At 43.7% G+C, this 21,859-nt stretch overlaps 1 protein-coding gene across 6 annotated transcripts in view; it reads right to left on the bottom strand.

Moving 5' to 3' along the window:
- The window catches only part of USP48 (ubiquitin specific peptidase 48), a 96,884-nt gene extending 78,206 nt beyond the window's left edge, over positions 1–18,678 (bottom strand). For 5 of the 6 annotated variants that reach the window (XM_047725129.1, XM_047725130.1, XM_047725131.1 and 2 more), the window contains exon 1: positions 18,319–18,677. In XM_047725129.1, the coding sequence (XP_047581085.1) occupies positions 18,319–18,452 (134 nt within the window). In that variant the 5' untranslated portion in view covers positions 18,453–18,677. Of the gene's footprint in view, positions 1–18,318 lie in introns of all 6 variants that reach the window. The other variant, XM_047725132.1, reaches the window with a different exon arrangement.
- Positions 18,679–21,859: the final 3,181 nt, after the last annotated feature.

The following is a 21,859-nucleotide window of genomic DNA, read 5'->3' as shown; positions in this document are numbered from 1 at the left end:
GCCTGAAACCATATATACCCCAGTTCTTAGTTATGACAAATTCCAGGAACACCAAATCAGCAAATTTTGACAGATACTTTACATTCTGGTCATTCATAGTTACTCTGAATCCCCTTAGAAACTCAGGTCTATAAAACATGTGAGTAATACATGCAGCGGTACGACCATTCTGCTTCTCTGACCTCCAGTGAGAGCAGAAGTTAATGCAAACAAGGGACTAGGGCCAGTCTGGACGCTCAGAGAGCGGCTGCACGGTGGTTTCAAACCGCCAACAATAAATGGCCACTAGACAGGTCACGACACAACAGGAGTTAACAGTAAACACTATCATTTTCTATAACCCAAACCTACCATCTCATAAAAGCAACTAGACTTCACAGGGTGACACACTCTGTCCCACAGAGATGCCCAGATAATTATCGGGCCAGAGAATGATGAAATGAAAGACCGCATCCTAGGCATCAAACAAGGGCTCACGGCCCAGGAGGTGACAAGTAAAAGGAGAGCTTCTGAGACATAAATGCAGTGGTGGCATCAAGCATGGGACCCCGAAGCGGAGATCCCACAGGACGGGAGGCAGTCCTGTGAAGGTGAAAGTCTCCAAGGGCACTCAGGAACTCAGCCCACGTGGGCCACGAACTAAAGAGCATTCTGGGCAGACAGCTCACGGACCCAAAGGCGGGAAGAGCAAGCTAGAGGAAATCGATGCTGGCTCCCCTGCCGCGCTCCAAGACCGAAGGAGGTCTTCCTGCCCGGGCAGCCCAGCACAGCTGGTGGCTCTGCCAAGAGGAAGACAGGAAGGCCAAGAAGGCTGCAGAAGTCAGGGGCTCTGCTCACAGAAGACCGCAAATACTGAGAGAAGAGCCTGGACTTCATCCAGCAAGCAAGGAGTCAGTTTAAGGTTTCCGAAAAGAAAACTAATTGTGGGGCGCCTGGGCAGCTCAGTCAGTTACGTGTCTGCCTTTGGACTGGGTCACAGTCCCAGGATCCGGGGAGAGAGCCCCACGTCAGGCTCCCTGCTTGCAGGGAAACTGCTTCTCCCTCTCCTCCTCACTCATGCTCTCTCCTGCTATCTCTCTCTCTCTCTCTCTCGCTCTCGCTCTCACTAAATAACATCTTAAAAAAAAAAGAATCAGATTTTCACTGCAGAAAGATCCTCTAATTATGCTTCTCAACCACAGTGCCTTCTAAGAATCACCTGAAGATTCCACAAGTTTTGCATTGTCAATAAACACCATTCTTATAAAGCTCTTCCTGCTTCTTAGTAAGATGAGTTTTAAGCCTCTAAGGTTATTTTTTTTAATTATAAGTCCTGACTCTGTGTGTGTGTGTTTAAGAGAGAGAAAGACCAATGAGAGAATTTAAATGGGGTGCGGTAATAATAGAAGAGATCAGAAGTGAGGATGGGAAATGTAAGATGCTGGACCAGATAAGAGTCAAATCAACAGCACTTATCACCGTTCAGTTTTTGTGTGGTGAGGGGAAAAATGAAATCAGGTTTTTATGAATGCAGCTGCATTTAAAATCTTTTAAAAGTAAAATGGAAATCACAAATAAATGTTTTGAGGATACTCACATCTAGAATTTCGTAAAATGTTCATTCACTTAACAACCTGATTTCAGGGGCGCCTGGGTGGCTCAGTGGGTTAAAGCCTCTGCCTTCGGCTCAGCAGGGAGCCTGATTCCTCCTCTCTCTCTGCCTGCCTCTCTGCCTGCTTGTGATCTCTGTCTGTCAAATAAATAAATAAATAAAATCTTAAAAAAAAAAAAACCAACCTGATTTCATCTGAAATTCTGATTTCTGGCCAAAAGGATCCAAACCAGCCCATAGCAAACAGGACAGATAAGGTATGAGGATCCTGGCTTACCATGTTTTGTAAAGTGCAGTTACCATTCTAAGGGTGGATGACTGGCTCTATAGCAGCTTTTCCGTTTGAGGGTCTCAAGGTGAGAACTTTCACCGGAAGTTTCTTTCTTCCATATTTCTAAGATGCAGGCTTGCTATAAAACATTTGGCAGTATTAGGGGCACCTGAGTGGTTCAGTGGGTTAAAGCCTCTGCCTTCAATTCAGGTCATGATCCCAGGGTCCTGGGATCGAGCCCCATATCAGGCTCTCTGCTCATCGGGGAGCCTGCTCCCTCCTCTCTCTCTGCCTGCCTCTCTGCCTACTTATGATCTCTATCAAATAAATAAATAAATAATCTAAAAAACAAACAAACAAAAAGAAAAACAAAACATTTGGCAGTATTTAAAAAAAAGCACTTTCAGGACACCTGGTGGCTCAGTGAAGCATCTGCCAGGGATCAAGTCCCACATGGGGCTCCTTGCTCAGCAGGGAGCCTGCTGCTTCCTCTGCCTGCAGCTTCCCCGGCTTGTGTGCTCTCTCTGACAAATAAATAAAACCTCTAAAAATTAAATAAATAAGCATTTTCATCCAAAGTTTTCCACTTCATAGAGTAGGTTACCAAAAAATCCCCAAAGCAAATTAACTATTAAAACACTGTCAAGGGTGCCTGGGTGGCTCCATCCGTTAAGCGTCTGCCTTCAGCTTAGGTCATGGTCCCAGGGTCCTGGGATTGGGTTCCACGTGGGGCTCCTTGCTCAGTGGGGAGCCTGCTTCTCTCTCTCTCTCTCTCTCTCTCTCTGACAAATAAAGAAAATCTTTCAAAATAAATAAAGCATCTTCCCCTTTATTTTATTTCTTTTCAGTGTTCCAGAATTCATGTTTATGTACCACACCCAGTGGAATCTTCCCCTTTAAAAAAAAATTATTAAAAAAGCTAATCCTTGTAACACTTGCCATATATATATGCACATATATGTATATATACACTTCTACTTTTGTCAATCCTTAATCTCTACCTCTCTGAATTTTCGGAAAATTATTTTATACACACTGGCAGCAGCATACAATAAAATGCTTCATGTTAAAAAAAAAAATTAAATACATTTGTATACCAGGGCACCTGGGTGGCTCAGTGGGTTTAAGCCTCTGCCTTTGGCTCTGCTCATGATCCCAGGGTCCTGGGATCCAGCCCCAAGTCGGGCTTTCTGCTCCGCGGGGAGCCTGCTTTCCCCTCTCTCTCTGCCTGTCTGCCTCTCTGCCTACTTGTGATCTCTGTCAAATAAATAAATGAAATCTTTAAAAAAAAAAAATACATATATATATATATATATATATATATACATATACTCAGATACCAAACAACAATCATGCTCATTGTGCTCCTAGGTATATATCCAAAGGGATGGAAAACATCCACACAAAGCCTTCCCACAAATATTTACAAAGCAGCTGTACATTTAATTGGCAAAACTCTGAAGTAACTAAGAAATCCTTAATTAGGGGATAAAGAACAGATAAACTATAATACAGCCAGTGAAATACTATATGGCACTAAAAAGAAATGAGCTACCAAGCCATGAAAAAAAGCTTAACTGAATACTATTAATTCAAAGAAATCAGTATGAAACGATTATGTACTATTTCTAACTACATTACATTTTGGAAAAAGCAAAACAATGGAGAGAGTAAAATGTATAGTTGGAGGATGTCAGGAAGGATGAACAGGCAGGGCAGAGGACTTTTAACCAGTGAAATTATTCCATATGATACTGTAATAGTGGATATATGTCTTTATCCACTTGCCCAAACCCACAGAACATACACACCACCAAAAAGAAAACCCTGATGTAAACTACAGACACTGTGAAAGTTACCAGAAAGGAAAGGGGTGGGGGGATGGGTTTAATAGGTAATGGGGATTAAGGAGTATATTTATTTCACTATATGGGGCACCTGAAACTATTATTACACTGTATGTTAACTAACTGGAATTTAAATAAAACAAAAAAATATCCAGCAGGAAAGAATGGAAGAGTACCAAATGCCACTTCCTCCCCAGGATTAAAAAACAAAACAAAACTGGGGCACCGGGCTGGTCAGTGGGTAGGCCATGCGATCCTGATCTTGGGGTTGTGAGTTTGAGCCCCACACTGGGCTGGGAAATTACTTTAAATAAACAAATAATTAAATAAAGTGTTGGGGGGCGCCTGGGTGGCTCAGTGGGTTAAGCTGCTGCCTTCAGCTCAGGTCATGATCTCAGGGTCCTGGGATCGAGTCCCACATCGGGCTCTCTGCTCAGCGGGGAGCCTGCTTCCTCTTCTCTCTCTCTCTGCCTGCCTCTCTGTCTGCTTGTGATCTCTCTCTGTCAAATAAATAAATAAAATCTTTAAAAAAAAAATTTAAAAAATAAATAAATAAATAAAGTGTTGGGAGAGAAAACCACCAACCTAAAATTTAAAAAACCAAACGATAGACATTGGGTGACAATGAGGTGGGAAGGGAGGTCCATTGACTTAACAAGTGTAACCCTCCAGGGGTGCCTTCATGACTCAGTCCGCTGAGTGTCCAACTCTTGATTTCGGCTTGGGTCATAACCTTAGCAGGGAGTCTGCTTAGATTCCCTCCCCCTCTGTTGCTCCCCCAACACCATTCGGGTGGGCTGGCTCTCTCCCTCCCTCTCTCTCTAAAATAAATAGATCTTAAAAAACAAACGTAACCCTCTGGTGGGGAACACTGATAGTGGGAGAGCAGGCATGTGTTAGGACAGGAGGTACATGGGAAATCTCTATACTTCTACTCAATGTTACTGTGACCCTCAAACTTCTCTAAGAAATAAAGTCTTGGGATGCCTGGATGGCTCAGTCGGTTAAGCGGCTGCCTTCGGGTCAGGTCATGATCTCAGGGTCCTGGGATCGAGTCCCGCATCGGGCTCCTTGCTCCGCAGGGAGCCTGCTTCTCCCTCTGCCTCTGCCTGCCTGTACTCCATCTCTCTGACAAATAAATAAAATCTTTAAAAATAAAATATAAAGTCTTGGGGACATCTGGCTGGCTCAGTCAGTAGAGCATGTGACTCTTGATCTTGGGGTTGGGAGTTCATGCCCCACATCAGGCACAGAGCCTACTTAAAAACAAAACAAAACAACCAGACACACCTAAATACAAAATACAAAAATAAAGTCTACTGAAAAAATCTGAATGAACAGGAACATTTCAATGTGTATATTTTTACCTCAATTGTTTAAAGCTTTTGACTTCTTAAAAAAAAAAAAAAAAAAACTAGGAAGCTTTTAACTACTGATGTAAAAATGTCTATAGGTATAGAACAGTGTATGCAGCACGCTACCTCGTCTAGGAAGGGGGAGAGGTAAGAAAATGTTTGCTTTTATGTACATAAAGAAACACTGAAATAATCTGATGGGATGATGTGGGGAGCTGTGGCAAGGTACATTCTCAATGTACACAAAACCATTTTCCTAACAAAATACATACAAATAAAAATGTAAATCATTTTCCTATTTAAATTAGATGACTATCAGGGGCACCCAGGTGGCTCAGTGGGTTAAAGGCCTCTGCTTTAGGCTCAGGTCGTGATCCCAGGGTCCTGGGATCTAGCCCGGCATCGGGCTCTCTGCTCAGCAGGGAGCCTGCTTCCTCCTCCTCTCTCTCTGCCTGCCACTCTGCCTACTTGTGATCTCTGTCTGTAAAATAAATAAATAAAATCTTAAAAAAAATAAAATTAAATAAACTAGATGACTATCAACTAATCACATAAAATTATTTTACTTTACATTTTTATTGAAGAGGAAACTTTTTTTTTTAAAGATTTTATTTATTTATTTGACAGAGAGAAATCACAAGTAAGCAGAGAGGCAGGCAGAGAGAGAGAAGGAAGCAGGCTCCCTGCCGAGCAGAAAGCCCGATGTGGGGCTCGAACCCAGGACCTGGGATCATGACCTGAGCCGAAGGCAGCGGTTTAACCCACTGAGCCACCCAGGCGCCCCGAAGAGGAAACTTTTTACTTAAGTTACTAAAGCACCTGTTTTCTTGATGCAGTGAAAATAAAGGAAAAATAAGATAATCTGAACTCTAGGTTCTAATGACGGAAAATTGTACATGTTTTTGTTCATGGCACTGTACCAAATTCTCAGGTATTAGACATGCAAGATATAAGCAAAAATAAAAACAAAAGAGCCACAAACAGGTCCCTTGGCACTTATGTCCCTCTTCTAGGATTTCTCTGAAATACATACTGAAGTCTTAGGCAAAAAAAAGTTTGAGCAGCAACTGACAAAGGCAATACAATTCAACACCAACCTTACATTAAACACCACGGATGGAAGTTGTCCTAAAGTGTTGACAATCCTTTAAATAGTTTATTGGATATATAAAAAATTTAAATATATATTTTTTAAGTTTCAGAATCCAATCAACCTTTGAGGCTCTGCCAACTACCAAAAGTAGAAACATCTTCCTTTTTCCAAACCTCAAAAGTTATGCCCCACTAAATTGAGATTCGAAAACTGCAATGTATAAAAATGATCAATACACCCAAAACTCTTGTAATTAGCATATTAAATCAGTTGGCCTGAAATTCAAATTTCTATTAGAGAAAGGGATTAGCAAAGCAAAAGGGATTTAAGAAGTGAGCCAACTCAGAAATACTATGAATCTAGTTTCTAATAGGATATTCCTCAAACTGGTATTCAAAGAAAAACACCAGGAGGTAGAAGAGGTGCTAATTGGCAATTCAAAAGTCTTTTCCTATGTGAACAGGCTTATTTAACCATTACAATTTGGAAATTTGGGGTGCCTGGTTGGCTCAGTGGGTTAAGCCACTGCCTTTGGCTCAGGCCATGATCTCGGGGGTCCTGGGATTAAGCCCTGCATCGGGCTCTCTGCTCAGCGGGGAGCCTGCTTCCCCCTCTCTCTCTGCCTGCCTCTCTGCCTACTTGTGATCTCTCTGTCAAATAAATAAATAAAATCTTAAAAAAAAGAGAAAATATTGCTAAACTGGACTATACAGAAATTAATACTCCTGTTCATCAAAAGATGCTGTTAAGAGAATAAGGCGGGGCTCCTGGTTGGCTCAGTCAGTGCAGCAAGACTTTTGATCAGGTTTCTAAGTTGAGCCCTATGCTGGGTGTAGAGATTACTTAAAAATCTTTAAAAAAGAAATTTAAGGGGTGCCTGGGTGGCCCAGTGGGTTGAAGCCTCTGCCTTCAGCTCAGGTCATGATCCTGGGGTCCTAGGATCATGCCCCACATCGGGCTGTCTGCTCAGCAGGGACCCTGCCTCCCTCTCTCTCTCTCTGCCTGCCTCTGCCTACTTGTGATCTCTGTCAAATAAATAAATAAAATCTTTAAAAAATAAAAATAAAAAATTTTTAAAAATTTCAATGAGGCTTAAAAAATTAAACAAGCACCCCACTTGGAGGATATGTAAATAGTAGAATATGAAAAGGTCAATTTCATTGGTCAACTGAGAAATGCTAATTAAACCATAAGGAGATAACCATGACATATCCATCATAATGGCTAAGATTAAACAGATTATGGTGAGGATATGTAGAAAATGAACTCTCTCACACAGTACTCAGAAGAGTATAATGTGATATAATCATTTTGGAAAACAGTCTGTCATTATCTAATAAGCTAAATAAACATTTATGACCCAGCAAGTCCTCTTTTATCAAAAATGTATATATATGGGGAGAAAGTGTATGTATAGGTTATCAAAATATACATACAAGAATGCTTACCACAACTTTATTCCTAACAGCCAAATTCTGGAAAAATTCCAAAAGACCGTCACCACCAGAAAGGATCAAGTTATACTGTAACACAATGGAATACTGCACAGCCTTAAAAATGAGCCCACTACTGCTACCCACAATGTGGACAAACCATACTGTGAGAGCAAATGAAGCCAGAATGAACTACAATGTATAATTAATTGTATACAAAGTTCAAAATAGGCAAAATAATCTGTGGTGTCCAAAGTAAGGGTAGTGGTTACTTTTGAGGAGGAAGATGTTAATGACCAGTAAGAGGCAGTAAAGGAAAGATGGGTGTCCTCTGGGATGCTAGCAACATTTTAACCTTGGTGGTAGATACATAGTTATGTTCCCTTGTGATCATTTTCCCTGTGTAATGTTTATGATTAGTATACTTTTCTGTATGTAAAAAAATAAATTTTAGTTAAATAAGAACACTAGAGGGGCGCTTGGGTGGCTCAGTGGGTTAAGCCTCTGCCTTGGACTCAGGTCATGATCTCAGGGTTCTGGGATCGAGCCCCGCATTGGGCTCTTTACTCAGCGGGGAGCCTGCCTCTCCCTCTCTCTCTGCCTGCTGCTCCCCTTGCTTGTGTTCTCTCTCTCTCTCTCTCTCTCTCTCTCTCTCGCTGTGTCAAATAAACAAAATCTTAAAAAAAAAAAAAAAAGGAACACTAGAAAAACTAAGGAATTAAGAAGGGTCTAACTTTATCAGGTATTTTTAAAGTATTAAGTAATTGGAACTGTGGTCATAATACAGAGATGAATCAAATTAATAAGGGAAATAAAAAGTAGAAATAAATAAAAGAAATAAACCCAAGTACATATAATAATTTGTCATATAATAAAAGTGGCCTTTTTTAACTAGTGAGGGAGGACTAGATTATTCAATATATGGTTTAAGAAAATTGAAAAAAAAAAAAAAGAAAATTGAGTAGCCATTTGGCTAAAAAGTCAAAGAAAGCTGGATTCCAATCTCACTCTCTAAATCAAATTAAACTGTAAAGGACAAAGATTTAATACATAAAATGAAACCATCAATACTAAAAATATGTGTGAACATTTCTACAATCTTGGAATCGGGAAATCCTGAAACCATAAAGAAAAATACTGACAAATTTGACCACATAAAAAGGAGTTTTAATGTACCAAAAGGAGGGGCACCTGGGTGGCTCAGTCGTTAAGCGTCTGCCTTCAGCTCAGGTCATGATCCCAGGGTCCCGGAATTGAGCCCCACATCGGGCTGCCTACTCATCGAGGTGCCTGCTTCTCCGTCTCCCACTCCCCCTGCTTGTGTTCCCTCTCTCTCTCTCTCTCTCTCTCTCTCTCTGCCAAATAAATAAATAAATAAATAATCGTTAATGTACCAAAAGGAAAAAAAAAAAAAAACCAAAGTCAAAAAAAAATTAGGAAAAAGGATCTTCAGCAGAAGTATTCAAAAAGCTCTTGAAAATCAGTAAGAAAATGATCAACAATCAAGGACACACAATTCACAGTTGAAATACAAATGGCCAACATATATAAAAAGATAGTGGTACTAGCAAAAAAAAAAAAAAGGGCATAGGATAATAACATGCTTTCACTATTAAAGTAGGTGTTTGAAATAAGAATGTCTGGGGTGGGAAGGTGGGAAACAGGGTGACTCTAGAATCGAGTATTCAACAGTATGACCCTTTACCGCCTATCAAAATTTTTAATGGTCATCATGCCCTTTTTCTCTTTCTCATCCAGCAACCTAAGTGAAAACATTCACTCAACCAAGATACATACAAGAGGGATGTTCACAGAAGCATTATCTGTACAGTGTCAAAAACTGAGAACCCGGAGGTCCACCAACAGGGAACTGCTGAACAGTTAACACATCAGCCTCCACACCATGAAATATTACATGCCTATTAAAAGAGTAAAGTAAATTTTCTAGGTGTTATCAAATAAAAAGGTGTTATAAAATCAAAACAAATTAGAGAGGTGCCTAGGTGGCTCAGTGGGTTAAAGCCTCTGCCTTCAGCTCAGGTCATGATCCCAGGGTCCTGGGATCGAGCCCCGACTCGGCCTCTCTGCTCAGCGGGGAGCCTGCTTCCTCCTCTTTCTCTGCCTGCCTCTCTGCCTACTTGCAATCTCTGTCAAATAAATAAATAAAACCTTTAAAAAAATTACAGAAAGTATGTAGTGTGACATTTCTCCCCCCCTTTTTTTTTCTAAAATAACAATTACACTGACTCTATTCTGCCTTATCTGTAAAATACATGGCACATGAAGGGAGGAACTTCATCTTCTGGGGTGTTATCTCAGAGCCATTCTAGAATACTACACCAAGTCTACAATAGGTGCCAAAATTATCTGTTGAATAAAAGAATGGATATTTACTCCAGTAAGATATACAGCAGACACTCAAATATTTGAATTTAAAAGACACAGAAAGGGGACGCCTGGGTGGCTCAGTTGGTTAAGCAGCTGCCTTCGGCTCAGGTCATGATCCCAGCGTCCTGGGATCGAGTCCCACATCGGGCTCCTTGCTTGGTGGGGAGTCTGCTTCTCCCTCTGCCTCTGCCTGCCATTCTGTCTGCCTGTGCTTGCTCTCTCTCCCTCTCTCTCTGACAAATAAATAAAAAATCTTTAAAAAAAAAAATAAAATAGGGACGCCTGGATGGCTCAGTTGGTTGGGCAGCTGCCTTCGGCTCAGGTCATGATCCCAGCGTCTTGGGATCGAGTCCTGCATCGGGCTCCTTACTCATTGGGGAGCCTGCTTCTCCCTCTGCCTCTGCCTGCCATTCTGTCTGCCTGTGCTTGCTCTCTCTCCCTCTCTCTCTCTGACAAATAAATAAAAATAAAATCTTTAAAAAAAAAATAAAATAAAATAAAATAAAAAATAAAAGACACAGAAAGGAGGGGCGCCTGGGTGGCTCAGTGGGTTAAGCCTCTGCCTTCGGCTCAGGTCATGATCTCAGAGTCCTGGGATAGAGCCCCGCATCGCATCGGGCTCTCTGCTCAGCGGGGAGCCTGCTTCCTCCTCTCTCTGCCTGCCTCTCTGCCTGCTTGTGATCTCTCTGTCAAATAAGTAAATAAAATCTTTTAAAAAAAAATAAAAAATAAAAGACACAGAAAGGAAAAATATATATATATATACTTTTTTAAAAAACGTTTTTATTTATTTATTTGAAAAGACAGAGATCACAAGTAGGCAGAGAGGCAGGCAGAGAGAGGGAGGGGGAAGCCGGCTCCCAGTGCAGAGAGCCCGATGCCAGAACCCTGAGATCATGACCCGAGCCTAAGGCAGCGGCTTAACCCACTCAGCCACCCAAGCGCCCCAACAATATACTATTTTAACAATGGTTAGCCTGAGATTGAGGGGCTTTGACTTTGCACAAAAATTAAGGACAAAGTATTCTCTAAGTGTTAAAATGCTTGGCAGCAAAAAAATACTTAACCATGAACCAGAACAGATAAGGACCCAAGTTTCATGGAACACAAAACACCTATTTAAACCAGTAAGATGCGTAAAATTGGCAATTTTTAGATTAAATTTGTGCTAAGTAATAAAAGAACATGCAATGCAAATAAAACAACAGATCGCTCATCAGTCAACAATCATTAAAGCTGGGTAAGGGGGCGATTTATGATACCATCCTCCTCTCTGCTTACTATGTATGTTTAAAATTTGCATTAAAGGGCACCCAGGTGGCTCAACCAGTTGAGCTAATGACTCTTGGTTTGGGCTCAGGTCTTGATCTGAGTTGTGGGATGGAAACCCGCGAACGGCGAGGTGCGGGGCATTGGGTTCTCACAGTAGGGGAGTCCGATGGAGGTTCTCCCTATTCCTCTGCCCCTCCCTCTGCACACAGGACACTCTCAAATAAATAAATCTTTGAAAAAAAAATTTTTTTAATTAAAAAGCAGGTCCCCTAACTTGCACTGAGGGTCAAGGAAAGTTAGCAAAGCACAAGGGACCATACTGCTAAAGTGAGGAAACATGAACCAACTGAGAAGGAGTTGCCACTGAACTTCATCAATGAAGAACAGTCTGGGGAGCTCAGTCACTGAGCGTCTGCCTTCAGCTCAGGTCGTGATCCCAGAGTCCTAGGATCGAGCCCCACATCGGGCTCCCTGCTCCACAGGGAGCATACTTCTCCCTCTCCCTGCCTATCTACCTACTTGTGCTCTCTCTGTCAAACAAATAATCTTTAATAAATAAGTAAATAAATAAAGGAGAATTTTTAAAGAACAGCTGGATGAAGAAAGCTTCAGAGTGAGGCCCCGCAGCCCTCACAAAGGAGGACTAGAACTATGGACTAGAGCTATCAGAAGTCAATGGGCATCATACTGACCTTCTAGAATGCATTTACATTTCTGCAATGCTCTAATTTCATAAGTCATTGGTACTGTTTCTCTAATGAGAACAAAATAGACATCTTACTCCTATATACATGGGTAGAAGTTAGTCTAGACTGAAAATTTTTTTTTTTAGACTGAAATTTTCCTATGAAAATTTTAACTATCACAAAAAGAAACAAATTAACATATGAGACCTATCTGATCAAAAAGCATGATTAAGGGGGCACCTGGGTGGGTCACTCAGTCAAGACTGAGACTCGATTTCAGCTCAGGTCACGATCTCTAGAGTCCTGAGATAGAGCCCTGCAACAGGCTCCTTGCTCAGCGGGGAGCCTGCTTCTCCCTCTGCCTGCTGCTCCCCCTACTTGTGCTCATGCTCAAGAGCTCTCTCTCTGATAACTAAAATCTTAAAAAAAGAAAAGAAAAGAAAAGAAAAGAAAAATTCTCTCTCCCTATGCCTCACCACCCCCCATATTGTGTTGGCGATGGTATGAGGAAACAAGACATTCTTATACAGTAGAACCGTAAAGTGGAGCCATCTTTCCGATCGGTAATTCAGCAATATGGATCAATATGAAAAATGCACATCTTTCCAACCAATTTACTCCAAGGAACTGACTTAACTGTTACCCTCATTGTTAAGCAAAAACTCTTAAGAATTAAGATACATAATATTTGTAGAACTCTGTGGGTATACAATTTAATACAGGTTGCTTTCACCATGATTTTACTAAACAGTTTCAGAAATGTAAATAGTCTTGAGTCATTTACTCTTTGAGAAAAACTAAACACCTCTTCAGCTCTGGAATCTCAGAATAGTTGTGTATATAAAGCATAAAAAAGTATATTGAAAAAAGGCATACATGGACACCTGGGTGGCTCAGTGGGTTAAAGCCTCTGCCTTTGGCTCAGGTCATGATCCCAGGGTCCTGGGATCGAGCCCCGCATTGGGGTCTCTGCTCAGTGGAGAGCCTGCTTCCTCCTCTCTCTCTCTGCCTGCCTCTCTGCCTACTTGTGATCTCTGTCTCTCCAAGAAAGAAAGAAAGAAAAAAGGTATACAGATAAGATTTGCTGGGACCTCAGATTATGCACGGTCTCAAAAGCACAAGCAACCGGGGCGCCTGGGTGGCTCAGTGGTTTAAGGCCTCTGCCTTCGGCTCAGGTCATGATCCCAGGGTTCTGGGATCGAGCCCCGCCCCCCCCCCCCCCATCAGGCTCTCTGCTCAGCGGGGAGCCTGCTTCCTCCTCTCTCTGCCTGCCTCTCTGCCTACTTGCAATCTCTGTCAAATAAATAAATAAAATCTTAAAAAAAAAAAAAAAAAAAGCACAAGCAACCAACCAAGCAAACAAAGTTGGGACTACATCAAAATTAAAAGCTTTTCTACTACAAACAGTACCAACAAAAATATGAAAACACAATCCATAGAAATGAGACTATTTACAAATATAAGGAATTTGTATCCAATATATAAAGAACTATTACAACCCAATAATACAAAAACAACCCTATTTTAAAATGGGCAAAGGACTTTAACAGTTCTCCAAAAATACACGAAAGGCCAAGAAGCACAGGAAAGACGCTGAATTTGAGTCAGCAGGGAAATGCAAATCAAAACCACAAAGAGGGGGCACGTGAGTGGCTCAGTTGGTTGAGCGACTGCCTTCAGCTCAGGTCATGCTCCTGAAGTCCTGGGATGGAGTCCCTCATCAGATTCCCTGCTCAGCGGGGAGTCTGCTTCTCCCTCCAACCCGCCCTCCTTTCATGCTCCCGCTTTCTCATTTTCTCCCTCTCTCAAATAAATAAATAAACTATAAAAGAAAAAAAAAAACCCACCACAATGAGATACCACTTATACCCACTAGCATGGCTGTAAGAAAAAAAAAAAAAAACAAGAGCAAGGATGGGGAGAAACTGGAATCTTCATACACTGTAGGTAAAACAGCACAGCCAGTTTGGAAAATGGTTTGTCAGTTCCTCAAAATGTTAACCACAGTTTTATGACCTAGCAATTCCACTCCTACAGATATACCCAAGATAAATGAACACATCCACACAAAAACTCCTACACAAATATTCTTGGCTACATTATTCATAGTAGCCAAAAAGCGGAAACAACCCAATGCCCATCAACTGATGAATGGATATATAAATGTGGGAAGTATATACATAAAATGCAATATTACTTGGCAATTTAAAAAAAAAAAGAGAAATGGCCAAACACACAAAGATATTCAATTCATTAGTCGTTAGGAAAATTCAAACCAAACCCATAAGGAGATGCCACTTCAAATTCGCTAGCATGGCAAACAAATGGAAAGTAGCATGTGTTGGCAAGGATGAAAATTGAAACCCTCACACGTTCCCAGTGGGAATGTAAAATGAACGGTACAGCAGCACCAGGAACCAGCGTGGCAGCGCCTCGGTTAAACATAATTACCAATTACCGTGGCCCAGAAATTTCATTCCTAGGTGGATGCCTGAAAGAAGTGAAAACACGTATTCTAACAAAAACCTGCAGCCAAGGGTGCCTGGGTGGCTCAGTGGGTTAAGCCGCTGCCTTCGGCTCAGGTCATGATCCCGGGGTCCTGGGATCGAGTCCCACATCGGGCTCTCTGCTCAGCGGGGAGCCTGCTTCCCTCTCTCTCTCTGCCTGCCTCTCTACTTGTGATCTCTCTCTGTAAAATAAATAAATAAAATCTTTAAAAAAAAAAAAAAAAAAAACCTGCAGCCAAATGTTCACAGCTAGCACAACAGCCAAAAAGTAGGCATAACAAAATGCTCATCAAGTTAACTATGTGAGGTGACAGATGTGTTTAACTACCTTGATCTTAAGAGCACCTGGGTGGTTCAGCAGGTGGAGCACGTGCCTTTGGTTTGGCCAGCGACCTGGGATGGAGCCCCACAGCAGGCCCCCTGCTCAGTGGGGAGCCTGCTTCTCCCTCTCCCTCTGCCTGGCACTGCCCCTGCTTAAGCTCTATCCCTCTTACTCTCTGTCAAGTACATGAATAAAACCTTAAAAACAAAAACAAAAATCTACCTTGCTCATAGTACTCTTTCTACCACGTGTACGTATATCAAATCAAGTTGTACACTTTAAATATAGGCAATTCTATTTGTCAGGTATTCCTCGGTAAAGTTGGGGAGGGGGGATTTTTTTTTTTTTTTTTTAAAGAATTTATTTATTTAGTTGACAGAGAGATCACAAGTAGTCAGAGAGGCAGGTAGAGAGAGAGAGGAGGAAACAGGCTCTCCGCAAAGCAGAGCCCGATGTGGGACTCGATCCCAGGACTCGGAGATCATGACCTGAGTCAAAGGCAGAGGCTTAACCCACTGAGCCACCCAGGTGCCCCGAGGGGGGATTTTTTTTTTTTCTTTTTTAGAGAGAGAGAGAGATCACAAGTAGGCCAAGAGGCAGGCAGAAGCAGAGGGAGAAGCAGGCTCCCCGCCGAGCAAGGAGCCCGATATGGGACTCGATCCCAGTACGCTGGAATCATGACCCACCCAACCAACTGAGCCACCCAGGCGTCCCGAGGGGGGATTTTTTAAGTCCATCAACTGATGACCAAATAAACAAAATACGGTATATATCCAAACAATGGACTATTACTCAGCCACAAAAAGGAATAAAGTAGAGATCAATGCTACAACATGGAAAACATGTTACGTGAAAGCCAGACAAGAAAGGCTACACATTGTAGGATTCCATTTATAGGAAATATTAAGAAAAGAGAAACCCACAGAGACAGATCAGTGGTTGCTTAAGGGGAAAACGGGAAGTGACTGTTTAATGGATATGGAGTCTCTTTTAGGGTGATGGAAAAGCCCTCCAACCAGACAATGGTGACGGGTGTACCAGTTATAAAGATATTTAATGTCACTTAACTGTATAAAATAATAAATTTGGGGAGCACCTGTGTAGCTCATGGGTTAAGCCTCTGCTTTTAGGTCATGGTCTCGGGGTCCTGGTATCAAACCCAGCAGGGAGCTCTCTGCTCAGCGGGGAGCCTGCTTCCCTCTCTCTCTCTCTCTGCCTACTTGTGCTGTCAAATAAATAAATTTTTTAAAAAATAAATTTTGTTGCATGCTTTACAAACTTTTAAATATGAAATTAAATACCAACATGTGCTACAACACGGATGACCCTTGAAAACATTACATTAAGTGAAAAAAAAAGTCACAAAAATCCACCTGTTTTAAGATTCTATTTACATGGGGGGCGCCTGGGTGGCTCAGCGGGTTAAGCCGCTGCCTTCGGCTCGGGTCATGATCTCAGGGTCCTGGGATCGAGCCCCGCATCGGGCTCTCTGCTCAGCAGAGAACCTGCTTCCTCCTCTCTCTCTGCGTGCCTCTCTGCCTGCTTGTGATATCTCTCTGTCAAATAAATAAATAAAATCTTTAAAATAAAAAAAAAAAAAGATTCTATTTACATGAAATGTCCAAGATAGGCAAATTAGGAGGCAGAAAGTTCATCAGCGGGTTGCTTGAAGCTTGGGGTGGTGGTGTACAGGGAGGACAGAGTGCCAATCTAATGGCTAAAAAGCATGGGAGGGAGGGGCAAAAAAGCTTCTAAAATCAGATTGTGGTGATAGCTGAACAACCCTGTGAACACACAAACAAAAAACACTGGACAGTACATTTTATTTTATTTTTTTTTTTAAATTTATTTATTTTGTCAGAGAGAGAGGGAGAGAGAGCGAGCACAGGCAGACAGAATGGCAGGCAGAGGCAGAGGGAGAAGCAGGCTCCCCGCCAAGCAAGGAGCCCGATGTGGGACTCGATCCCAGGACGCTGGGATCATGACCTGAGCCGAAGGCAGCTGCTTAACCAACTGAGCCACCCAGGCGTCCCTGGACAGTACATTTTAAATGGGTGAATCATGGGGCGCCTGGGTGGCTCAGTGGGTTAAAGCCTCTGCCTTCGGCTCAGGTCGTGATCCCAGGGTCCTGGGATCGAGCCCAGCATCGGGCTCTCTGCTCAGCGGGGAGCCTGCTTCCTCCTCTCTCTCTCTGCCTGCTTCTCTGCTTACTTGTGATCTCTGTCAAATAAATAAATAAAATCTTAAAAAAAAAATAAAAAAAAATAAATGGGTGAATCAGACAATATGTGACTTATACCCCAATGCAAAAAAACAAACAAACAAACAAACAAACAAACAAAAAAACCAACAACAACCCTGCTTGGATACAAACATTGCAACTGCAACTTAAAACTCTATGACATTACCCTTACAGCGATCCCAGCCAATTTCTACTCCTTTATTTGTGTTAAAATCAGAATTATAACAGTGAATTTTTTTTTTTTTTTTTTTTTTTTTTTGGTTACTGAGGAATCTGATTACGTTGAGAGACTAACTGAAGCTTAATAAATTCTATTATACACAGACCCTGTCATTCCAGTACTTACTGTCGGGAGTCAGATGTGCCCTCCTTGTGGAGCCAGACACCCAGAGCCTGGAATTATTCGTCTGCTTTATGGAAGCTCCCTAACTTGAATCACTTCTGAAACTTGACTTTAATTCCGAAGCGGAGACCTTGACTTCCATTTCTTCCGGATCCCGCCGCGGAGTGTAAAAACTGCGGAAAGCCTTTACTAAATGCCGGCTGAAGTATGGCTACTGAGCATGCCCGGCGTGGCTAAGTCAATTCAACAACATTCCGGAACAAAAACTATAGTTCCCGCGTTAAAAGGTGGAAAAACAGAAGAGACAGGAACAATGCCTAAGAATTCGAACTCAAAGGAAAGGCAAGGTTCAAGGGCTAAGCGGAAGTGAAGGACAGAACTTACACAGCTCAAACTTCGTACCTGCTAAAGTGACGACCCCCACCCCGCCCCCAAAAAAGCCTAAAACAGATTAACAAGAGACGGGAGGTCAACTGGAGGTGAAGGATACCAATGAGGTAGGCTAACCACACGTTTTTCCAAATCTGCCCTATCCAAAACTAATATTAAGATGACCAAGCCTTCACCGTCAACAGTAATAAATGATATACTGTGATGAAACTCACTTCGAAGTTCCCTTTCTACAACAGAAAAAGCCTAACCGTGGCCAAGATATAACCAACGTTTGCTAAACTCTCAGCTCCTGCCTTCAACCATTTCCACCGCCATCTTCTAGATAAGAACCCAGAACCTTTTTCTAAAGGGCTTTCAGCAGCATCACCTCCGCGCAGCGAGCCCAGGATGGCTGCGTTGCTCAGGTCGCACAGACGCGCTAAGGAGGAAGCCTCCACCTTGCTCCTCTCCGCGCCTGCTAGAGGCACACAGCTGGCTGCCGTCCTCCTTCCCCCAACATGACCCCCGGCCCCTGGTCCGCTTTTCCAAGGTCCGAAGCGAGGCGGGGGGCGCAAGGCCCGGTGCGCGGGCCTCACCTGCACACGCCGCGGATGCAGGGCTCCAGCCAGATGCGGTAGGCGGTCTCGATGTGCTCCTGCGACACCTCCTCGGGCCGCACCGTCTCCGCCCAGCGCCAGGCCGCCTTCTCCAGCTGCAGCCGCGGGGCCATAGCCTTGGCCCGAGAAGCGCCTCCCGAGCCGGGCCGTAGCTGCTGCCGCTCCTGCTGCTGCCGCCGCCCAAATGGGCTCCGCCACCTGCCAGCAATGGGGACCAGGCGATTCCTCAGCCAGCTGGCCAGTCAATCACCTGTGCGCGCCACTGCCGCCGCACCCGCCCGCCCGCGCCCGACCCGCACGACCGGCCGCAAAGCGCCGCCGCCGACACCCGACACCCCCCGCGTCCGCAGACGTTGGAGGTGTACTCCCCGTCGCTGTGGGCGCATGCGCGTTCCCAGCAACCTTTGCGCCTCCCGCGCCTCTAGCCCGATGGGCGGAGGAAAGGGAAGGAGCTGTTTGGGATACTGTTGCCACGTCCTCACCGGCGCTGCTGGGCAAGCAGCGTCTCAGTTCCTAGCTAGGCTAGCGTCCTGCATACCACTACCCTAACAAGCCGGTGCCTCGAGAGCAGAAGGCTGCCTATTCTTGCTCTGTGCTACTTCCCCTTTAACCTTGAAGGAGTCACGCGAGAAGCTACTTCAACGCACACCATAGGGTCGCTGGACTGCGGGGTAGGACCTGAAACCGTGTCACCAAAAAAACCAGGGTCGGCTCTCTAGAGGATGATTAAACTTGAGCCTGGGCCGGTTCCGATTCCTTTCCCGAGCCCTCCTGACGTCACGGGACGTTCTGGGCTTTTCCTGAACTACAACTGGACTACGTGTCCCGGCGTGCTGCCGTGCTGTCACTCACTGGATGCTATGCATGCTGGGATTTGTAGTCCTCGAGATGGGCGGGGGGGCCTTGGATGGGAGGGGATCTTGGGTGGGGTTTGTCGGGCTGGGAGGGTCTTCACTGCAGCTGGCTGACCCTCCTCACTGCTGTTACCTGCTTGTGAAGACTTCTTAGTGCTTTGCTGAAGCTCCTCTCTAGCTCCCGGGTTTAGAAACATTACCTTTTTATACAAGTCCTGCCCCAGGATATAAAGACTAGCCTGATCGAAATGTTTTGTAAACTGTTAAGAACACTGCTAGAGGGAAGATTTTTGAGGACTTTACATTTGAATGAGAGCCCTCCAGGGGTCCAAAGCACTAATTTCTGACACAGCAGTTTACCAGCTGGGTAACCTTGGACTTGACGCTTCAAGTGTTCTAGTCATTAGACAAATATTTGCTGAAAGCATGACGAAGATAAGACGTGGTCCCCGCCATTGGGCGTGGGTGAGGGGAGAGCCGTAGAAACAGAGAGCTACCCTTGGCAGCCTTGGAAGGTTTGCAGTACTTGGTAAAAGGCTTACCATAAGAGATTATTTCTAAGCACATCTTTAAAAGATTAGTAAAACTTAGCCAGGAGAAAAAAAAGGCACCATTACAGACAAAGGGAACCGCAAGGAGCAAAGGCACATTAGAGAGGAACTTCTCGGTGTCAGGAAACAAATTCGGAGACAGGGAGGTGAGAGGTAAGCCATGAGAAGCAGGCTTGCCATTATCTGAGAGATTCCTTGAAAAGTTTAAAGCTGGTGAGAGAAACTGGAGATTTGCATTTTGTATGGCTTCCTCAGTCTGGGTCAGGGTCAAAAGCAAAGGAACCTCTTATAAGACTACTGAAGTAACAGGGGGCAGCGCAGCGAAGCCCTCAACTGGGGAAATGTAACCCAGCTGTGGCGTCAAAGCACCTGGCTCTGGGGGTCCCAAACAGACCTGGTGCAGCCACTCACCACTGATAAAAATCCAAAGGCAGAGATAGGAGTGCTGATGAAACAGGAAAGGAATTTATCTCAGCGAGGCCAACACCGGGACCATCTCAAAGGCTCTCTCCCAAGTGCTTAAGATAATAGAGGTTTAAGAAAATGTGGGGGGTGCCTGGATGGCTCTGTGGGTTAAGCCTCTGCCTTTGGCTCAGGTCATGATCTCAGGGTCCTGGGATGGAGCCCCACATCAGGGCTCTCTGCTCAGCAGGGAGCCTGCTTCCCCTCCATCCCCAGCCCGCCTGCTCTCTGCCTGCTTGTGATTTCTGTCAAATAAATAAATAAAATCTTAGAAAGAAAGAAAGAAAGATAAAAGAGAAGAAAAAATGTGGGACAAGGGTCAAGTACACCCAGGTGGGCAGTGAAGGTCAGATCAATCTTTGGGTCAATCACTCCCAGTCTTGCTGGCTCAGGGCAGTCCTTGTTGCTTGAGGGGGTAGTTTTGGCTCACCTCAGGGGATGCTTTGCCTGTGGGGTCTTTTTCCTGAGTTAAGAAATAAGCTGGAAAGAATAACTTCAAGTACAGACTGAGGTCAAAATGGAGGTAGTCCTATTTCATGATAGATATGGCATGAACAGACAAATTCCAAGATATTTAGGATGTGGAATTGCTACAACTTGATGTTGGTCTAATCAGTGTCTACTCACCTTTGTGTTACTTGACCTTCAAGTCTGGGTCACAGCCCTTTCCTTGATGCCTCTAACTATCTGGGACATCCATTGTTTCACTTGGCACACAATAACACTGACTATTCACCATGTGGTCACTTATATGTGCAGTTTTTTTACTTGGGTAATTAAGAGTTTCTACCTAGTGAGCTAGAACTAAAGAAGCAATAGCAGGTTTCTCAGGGAGACAATGATTTCAATTTTTAATATACAGTACACCCTTGAACCGTCTACTGTACCTTGACCCCCCTGGGTGATGTGGAAATTCTGGATAGAACTTTTGACTCCCCAAAAACTTAAACTGATAACCTGCTGTTGACCAGAAGCCTTACTAATAACAATGAACACATTTTGTCCTATGCATTATAAATTTTTTTTTGGCTGTATTTTTTTAAAGATTTTTTTAAAATTTATTTGACAGACACAGTGAGAGAAGGAACACAAGCAGGGGGAGTAGGAGAGGGAGAAGCAGGCTCCTCGCTGAGTAGGGAGCCAGATGTGGGGCTCAATCCCAGGACCCTGGGATCATAACTACAGCCGAAAGACGCTTAACTACTGAGGCACCCAGCCACCCCTTTTTTACTGTATCTTAAACTAGAGAAAAGAAAGTGTTAAGACAATCATAAGGAAGAGAAAAATACATCTACAGTACTGTATTTATAGAAAAAAGTGTTAAGTGGACCAACACAGTTCAAGGGTCAGCTGTATTGCATTTTAGGTATGTTATCAAAAAGCAACCTCCATGATTCAGAGCCAAACAGAACAAGAAGACAGAATTTGGGATAAAGAGGAACAATAGCTTTATTGCTTTGCCCGGCAAACAAGGCCCCCCCGCAGCGGGCTACGGGGGGGGGGGGGGGGGGGCGGGCGGTGGCTACAGCCTTCAAAAACCACAAGCCCTGGAGGCACTTGCATGCACAGGAGATTGTGTGGTCAACTTCAAGGTCATGATGCGGGGTCCTGGGATCAAGCCCAATGCAGATCACTTGTCCTTCTCCCTCAAGG

Source organism: Lutra lutra, chromosome 4, assembly GCF_902655055.1.
Source record: "Lutra lutra chromosome 4, mLutLut1.2, whole genome shotgun sequence".
Lineage (NCBI taxonomy): Eukaryota > Metazoa > Chordata > Mammalia > Carnivora > Mustelidae > Lutra > Lutra lutra.
The sequence above is the reverse complement of the archived record's forward strand: the minus strand, read 5'-3'. Positions and strand labels throughout refer to the sequence as shown.